A 7,699-nucleotide genomic window follows, 5' to 3' on the forward strand; every position below is an offset into this window, starting at 1 on the left:
GAGGCAGCCACGGTGCATGCACGGCTCCCGGCCCCCTGCTCAGCCCGAGTGCCAGGCTGCGGGCACCTGCCGGACCCTCACCGCCCTTCCCCACTCCTGGTTCCTGGGCTCAGCGCTGCCCAAGCGCCTCCTGGGCTTGAAGACCTTCCTCCATGTGGAAGACTCACGTGGCCACGTGGGACCGCGGTGAGACCACAGTGAGACCACGGTGAGACGCAGACCCTCCCCCCCCCCCAAGCAGGAAGTTAGCCCAGCCCTGTGCTTCTCGGCACTGGCTCCCCCCGAATTTCCCACAGCACCTTTCATTCTTGTACGAATCAGCTGCATTGTAGTTTTAAGATGCATTTTCACGTCCCCCCCTGACCAGCGGCTCGCTAAACTCGTCCCTGTGTGTTGCGTCTTTGTGGCCCTCGCGGGTCCTGAAAGCGCCTGACGCACGGACGGTATAACCCTAAATAAATGACTGTCTGTCCACAGCGTGTCTCTCGGTCTCAGGTCAGTAGTCTGGGGGCACCGGGTCGTGTGTGAACAGAGCCGCAATGGACACCCGCCCGTGGAGGCTGGACGTTTTCCTTTCACAGCGTCAAAGGCAGAGACTGCATTTCCCTGTCACTCTTTTGCCGGAACGGCTGCTCAGCCAGCCAGGCAGGGTGGGACGGGGCTGGGGGTTGGTGGGGCGGCTAATGCAGGAGAAGGGAGGGGTGTGTGTGTGTGTGTGTGTGTGTGTGTGTGTCTGGACATGGACGTGGGAAGAGGACCTAAAGGCCCAGGTGGCCCCCTCGCTGGAGTGATGAAGCATGGCCCATTCGAGGGTTATTTTCATCACAGGCTCTGGCTGCTTCCTTTCCCTGACGAGCTCCTAAGGACAAGCTGGAAAACAGCTTGACCGTCACAAACGCCGTTGCCGGCAAAGTAGGGTGACCCACGCGCCCCAGTGTGCCCGGGACTTTTTTGGTTTTAGCACTGAAGGTTCCGTGCCTTGGGAGCCCCTCCCCTCAGCCCCTGGCAAACTGGGGTGACCGTCAAAGGCTCCCGGGGAATCTGCTGGAAACATTCCCGGCGGAGGCTCGCAGCCCCCTTCCCGTGCGTGCCGTGGAGCCCGGCACGGAGCGCTCCTCGGGCCCTGGCGGGACCCCTGAAATGAGTGGGCCCCTTAGAGCTTGCCGATGGCAGAGGCGGCCGGCCAGGGTGTGTCCTCTCCAGGTTTGTCTGCTGTGGAGCCACACAGGAAATGGCTGTCGGCCCCTCCCTCTCTCTCATGCCTGCCTGCTTCTCTCCTGAGCGGCCCAGGTCCTTCTCCCCTTTCCAGGACCCCCGTGAAGCTACGTGTTGGGCCATATTCTAAATCAGGGCCGGTCCCCACAGAAGCAGGGAACGGTTCCGCACTTGCAAGGGCCAGCAGCGACCGTTCTTTAGTTCATCCGTCACACATTTCCGCAACACCCGCTCTGAGGCACCGTGCTGGTCTCGGGGCACACAGGTGAGTGAGGCGTCCACCTTGTGGCGATTCAGCCTCGTGGGGGCTGCAGGGCTGCACCGGACGCATGGTCACGCCACATGGACGGTGCCACGAGAGATACACGCCAAAAGATGACGGGAGCACAAAGGGCAGCAGCCCCTTCTGCCCGGGGAGCTGGGCAAGACTTAACAGAGGGAGGGGATAAGTGAGTGGGGTTTTGCGGAATGCGTAGGAGTTGACCGGATGAGGCTGAGGAGGAAAGTAAAGGGTGTCCCACACGACGAGGACGGCTGATACTACAGTCGTGGGAAGTAGATCACGTGGCTGCCCTCAGTTGTATCCAACTTCGCTTAGTTATCTCAGGGAAATGGCTTCAGCGGCCTGGTAATGAGCATTAAAGGCCTGTTGGGGCCGACTCACCGTGAAGAAGTCACAGAGCGTTATGTGCGGGAAGATCTCATGAGCTCGGTTCTTCGTGCACTGACGCTTGCTCTCTCTCCAGAACTCTTGAAGTTGTTCCAACAGGGACCCCGTGGGGCAGAGGAACAGGGCATACTCCTGGGGGATGGGATCGTCCAGAGAAGGGTCGTTGCGATGACAACGTAGCCTGTAACAGAGAACAGTGCTGTCACCTGAAGCCAGGACGAAAGGACCCTTCCCCACGGAGGGCAGCAAGTCGGAGGAACAAGCCGTGCCGAGCGCGACCAGCACCCACGCTGCACCCCCAGCCCCTCTCGGGCGGGACTCAGCGGGCCCAGGCCGCGGAGCAGCTCAGGGGCCGCCCGAGTCTCGGACCCGCGTTAGTCTGACTCCCAGGCCAAAGACCGAGAAAATGAGAGAAGGCGACGGGAGACCTCAGCACCTCTTCAAGCGATCTTTGGGATCCAGCCACCCCCTTAGTGTTGAGAACAATTTGCAGAAAAACTTCACATTTTAATTGTAGCAGGCTTCAAGTTGAGTGTAAAAGTTAAAACTACAGAAAAAAAATAGATGAAATTTAGGTGGCTATTACATATTTTTCTTTGCATTCAGAAGCTTATTTTAAGGACAAGGAGACATGACCTACAACCCCAAATTCAAGTTCATTCTCACTAACAACAAAAACAAGAATGGGGACAACCCCAAGGTGCTATTTTGCTCATCTGTCAAACTAACAAAATGCCTTTGAAAGGATAAAAGTTACGCCCAGTGGTGTCAAAGGGGCAGCGAATTTGCAGATTTGTGTGTACATGAGGAAATTGCCAGGACGCACCAAGAGCCTTAAAATACCCATTTCATCCGACGATTCTACAATTGCATTAACATTTCTACTTCCAGAAATTTCTCCAAAGCAGGAACCAGACGGTATACATAAAACTGCACGCAGATTTTATTGTACGGTAACTGGTCCCGGTTAGGAAACATGAGATAAAGGACGAGGAGTGCATTTACCAGGTATTCATCAGGATCCACAGTTTTGACGACTTTCTAATGACTCAGAGACGTGCCCGGGATGTGAAAGCAAGTTTAGCAGGCAGTGTGCCGCCCCTCGAGGAAACACTATTACGCACAAATATAGTCTCCTTAAGAGTAAAAACAAATGCCAACAGGGGGCGCTCTGATCCTTTAAACTGACCCCCTTCCCCCTGCACACACGTGTCCTCTATTGTGACTTTGCTTTTTCCTTCTAGAAACCCAAGTAACAAATCCATAGATAACACTCGTGTGTGTTTCACGTAAATCACAAGCTGCTGCTTAAATTATTCTGCAGTTTACGTTTTCTCCGTCGACCCCGTTTTTGTGCTTTATCCACACTGGCACGGAGGCATCTGGTTAAGTGTGTCCGAGTGACCCTTCTAAGGGCTGTGGGTGCCCATCACGCTCACGGGTGATATTTCACTCATCCGTTCCACTGCTGGACACTTAAATTGGTTTCTTTTTGAAAAATGTCATGGCGCTGTAATCAAGGTCTTGGCCCGTGTTTTTTAAGGCCCTTTGTGTGTTTCCACGGCATGTACTTGGACGTGGAACCGGGCGGTCGGCTGCGATTGCCACGGGGACCGTGAGAGACCGCGCGTGGACGCTCGAAGCTGCCCTCTGTTTTTAATGGCATCTGAATTTGCGCTTCCCTGATTCGCTAAGGTCGGCCCACTCCTGGTTGAGCCTAGGGGACCCCACTGCCTCCCCGGGCCTCGGTGGGACTCGTGGTCTGGCTGGCCTGTTGTAACTAGGAGGAAGGAACCGTGGCCCTTGAAACCGTGGGTTTCATCTGAAATTCAAATTTGGCGACTGACTTTAGAGGTAGCCTCACCCAGAGGCTTCTGGGTGTTTCCCTTTGCCTGGTAGATGGGTTTCATGTTGTGTCCTTGGCCTAGAGGTTCTGGGGGAAGAAGGAGGTTCCCGCTGAGGACACAGTGGCCCCTCAGAGGCCCACTGTCTGTATTTGCCATCCTGCTCCAGGGCGGGCACCACAGCTGGGTGAGATCCGGTTTTTAGTGTTTGATTTTCGCTGTGGTTTTCCAGAGCAGCGCGTGAGGGGACTTCCCGCCTCAGGACAGAACGATGGCATCATGGCACATTCAGGCGGGACTGGGGGTTAAGAGGACCTGTGATCACAGAGCAGAAAGCGGAGGCCCGAGACAGTGGGCCGCCTGCACAGTCGCGTAGCCGGTTTGTGGCAGAACCTCCTGGCACCCTGAGCTCCACACCCCGCCCCCCACCACCCGTCCCCCGTAAGGTGCAATGTGCCGATGCCTTAGGCGCCATTCGGGGCCACCAGTAAATTCTCTCCCCATCAGAGGGAGCCTGAGAGAGTGGTGGCCTGTATTTTATGTCGGAAGAAATAGCTCTTCCCTATTTTCTCAACAAATCGCGTGGGTTTCTTCCTTGACAGTCACATGTGGATAAACTCAGATTTTTAAGTGAAGAAAGGCTTGTTCAAAGTTCACTCTCTCTACTTGTTTTCCTTTTTTTTAATGTGTATTTTTGAGAGAGAGACAGAGAGAGTACACACGCGAGCGAGTGAGGGGGCAGAGGGGGGCAGAGAGAGGGGGCCAGAGGATCCAAAGCGGGTTCTACACTGACAGCAGAACTCGACAAGGGCTCCGGACTCACGAACCGTGAGATCACGACCTGAGCCGCAGTTGGACGCTTCATCTACTGAGCCACCCAGGTGCCCCTGTTTTCCATTTGAAATGCGGGCTCTTTATTCCTTTCCCCGGGTGCTGGGTGGGCAGGGTGCCTGCCCAGGGTGTATGGGGCCCTCCCACGCCCACCCCGGGGAGCTCTCGAGGCCCGAGCAGTTCAAGCCAAACACCCCGCACACCCGTGGGGGCAGCCGCACTCACCAGTCTGACGCCTCTTCCGCTGTCTTCCTTCCAGTGGCCGCCAGCGCCTTCAGCCTACAGGAGAGCAGACCGGGAGGAGCATTCGGACCTTGCCTTCCCTTCTTTGGGGGTGGGGGGCACGGGAGAGGCAGGGCTGGCACTGTGGCACATGGGGCCCGGGCTGGGGGCTCCACGAGGGCCTGCACTGCTTAGACTTTGAAGCCGGATGCCCTGACCAGGCCTCCGTGCCGCCTCACCATGATTTCTGAAAACGCGGACCTGCTCACACCCCCTGCTCGTTTTCCTTCGGGGGCTCCCACCTCTAGAAAACCTTCCCCGAGCCCCCCCCCCCCCCAAGCCTGCCCACATAGGGCCACCCTGCCTCGTCTATGAGCTTGTGTCTGTTTGCCTCCTCTACCGGCCTGCAGGGTCCCTGAGGCCCAGCCCTGTCCCACTCATCATTATAACCCAGGACGTACAGACACTGGGGTAACTGAACGGGGCCAACTTGAACAGGATGGAAGGAGGCTAAGGTAACTCACTCAGGAATCCAGCCTGGAGACAGCTGGAGTTGGTCAGCGGACCAACGTGACGCTGCTCAGAGCTGCTCTTTGGTGAATACCGACAAGGATGACATTGTTTAAATCACAAGGCATTCTGAGCATGAGTCCAGCTTCGAGAGCGTCATAAAGGGTGAGCTTTAGAGGTGCCAAGAATAGGGCCCCACCCCTCCACCGCCTGTGTTCTCTGGCTTCGGTATCCCTGGCTGCACCCGGGGTAAGGTGCCCGGCACGGGGCCTGGCACACGGTTCCGCTGCCCATTTCAAAGGCCCCCGGTTTATTATCAACATAAAGCAACCAAGTTCTGGTTTGGATTAGAAAAGAAAAGGGTGAAGTTTGGGGCGCCTGGCTGGCTCCGTTGGTTAAGCGTCCGATTTCGGCTCCGGTCATGATCTTGCAGTCTGTGGGTTCAAGCCCCGCGTCGGGCTCCGTGCTGGCAGCTCGGGGCCTGGAGCCTGCTTCATATTCTGTCTCTCTCACTCTCTCACTCTCTCTCTCTCTCTCTCTCTCTCTCTCTGCCCCTCCCCCGCTCATGCTCTGTCTCTCAAAAATAAGTAAACATTAAAAAAAAAATTTTAAAAGAAGAAAAAGAAAAGGGTGAAACTTCAAAGTGATGGCAGCTAGTTTGCTCAGGGCTTTGTTATAACGTTTCAGGAAACCTTGGTCCCCAGTCCAAGGAGTGAATAAGTCTGAAAAGTCAGTATCCCATGTCCCAACCATAGCTCATGGCTTCTGGGGACTTTGTCTCTCTCTGACAGGGTGGGTCCTACGATGAACATTTTCTGTACGGGGACCTCCTCCTTGGGTAAGCAGGATCGATCAACACTGTTCCGGTAGTTTCTTAACCACCTCTTTTCACCAGCAGACATCGAAGAGATCTTGCCTACGGGTGACTGGTTCCCCCGCACCACTTAGAAATACTTCCTAGTTGGTGGTGCCCTCCACCGCTCCCTTCGGCCTGGAGTCTGAAATGCCTCCCAGGGTCGTCTCGGTCCCTGAACCACAAAGAGGCTGCCCAAGCCCCTCCAAACCCTGAGAAATGGGGGTGCCCCCCGTAACACGCGGCTTCCGACTTTCACAACTTTTAGGGTCCCTCCACCAGCCAGCCAGCACAGTTTGACCAAAGGGCAAAGAGCATGTCATTTATAAAAAGCAGAGAAGGGCCGTATTTTGAGAGCGTATCTCGCTCGGCAAAGCGCACCCCTCGGGCAGGAAGTAAGTGCTCTGAGCTGCCTGCAGTTCTGTGGTGGGGGCAGAAGCGTCAGTGGGCCGGGAACGCACGTCCAGCGGCCAGCAGGACAGTACTCACGCGGTGTGTACCGGGAAGCCCATTCCCAGGAGGGGCTCCAGCAGCAGGGACGGGCCACGGACCTTGAGCTTGTTGGAGACCTTGGCGTAGAGCTGAGTCTCCCCGGCTGCCATCTCTTCCTGCCTGTGGACAGAAATGAATAGATAAAGCCAGAGAGAGAGAGACACACACGCAGGCAAGGCTGAGGGTGTGAAGAAAAACCTCAAGCCCGTTTTGATCTCTCTGACAAAAGCTAATATCCTGTTTGCATGAGATGTTGGTTTTCAGAATGCTCTCTGCAGGGTGCTGGGGCGCCACGTCCCCCGGCCCTGTTTCCACATGGGGTTCGCGTTCCGGAGGTCCAGCCAAGCCCCCGCGCGGGATCAGCCCCTGCCTGACTCAGTTCCCCACTGGGGCCACCAGCCATGGGCCCGGGGCGACCCCGAGCCCCCTTGCCTGCAAACGAGACGTTAAACAACACGCCATCTACTGTCCCTGCGGGCTCTGACATTTTTGGTTCTTTTAATTATTCACTGACTCTGTTTTTGATTTTAGAATCTTCTGAAGTTTAATGTGGGTGCAGAGAAGTTGACAAATCTTATGTAGAAGTCAGTGACCTGGCAAGTGAGCACACATACCTAGCTCCCTCCAGGACCAGCAATAAAACGGGGCTCCTCAGCCTGGGGGATTTGGGCTCCACCCCCGGGGACCATTGGAAATGTTTGCAGGCACTTCTGAGGGTCCCAGTTGGAGGCAGGGACATTTGCTACTGGCATCTATCATGTCGAGGACAGGAACGGAGCGGGCGCACCCCACAGCAAAGAGGGACCCAGCCCCAAATATCAAGAGCATCAAGGTTGACAACATCTGCTCTGGAACACACCCAGAACCTCAGAGGCACCCCTCCCCCCTATCACCCCTCCCCCCGACTCCTAGTTATTTCCTCCCTCCCCCCCAGAAGGTAACTGCTGTGCTCACGTGTACATTAACTTTGGCCATTTTTGAATCTTACATAAATAGAGCCGTAGAGCGTATACCCTTTTGTGTGTGATCTCTTTTGCCCCAAAACTATGCGTGTGAAACGTA

The 7,699-nt window shown here is 55.8% G+C and overlaps 1 protein-coding gene across 4 annotated transcripts in view; it reads right to left on the bottom strand.

Annotated features, from left to right (window-relative positions):
* The window catches only part of UBASH3A (ubiquitin associated and SH3 domain containing A), a 41,504-nt gene extending 34,747 nt beyond the window's left edge, over window positions 1–6,757 (bottom strand). For all 4 annotated transcript variants that reach the window (XR_006222208.1, XM_042999170.1, XM_042999169.1 and 1 more), the window contains exons 1-3: window positions 6,635–6,757; window positions 4,786–4,839; window positions 1,880–2,066 (exon numbers count right to left, since the gene is read on the bottom strand). Coding sequence is in view for 3 of the 4 variants with exons in the window: in XM_042999170.1 (XP_042855104.1) it covers window positions 1,880–2,066; window positions 4,786–4,839; window positions 6,635–6,747 (354 nt within the window). In the remaining variant the exon portion in view is untranslated. The remainder of the gene's footprint in view (window positions 1–1,879; window positions 2,067–4,785; window positions 4,840–6,634) is intronic.
* Window positions 6,758–7,699: the final 942 nt, after the last annotated feature.

This window comes from Panthera tigris, chromosome C2 (genome assembly GCF_018350195.1).
Source record: "Panthera tigris isolate Pti1 chromosome C2, P.tigris_Pti1_mat1.1, whole genome shotgun sequence".
Lineage (NCBI taxonomy): Eukaryota > Metazoa > Chordata > Mammalia > Carnivora > Felidae > Panthera > Panthera tigris.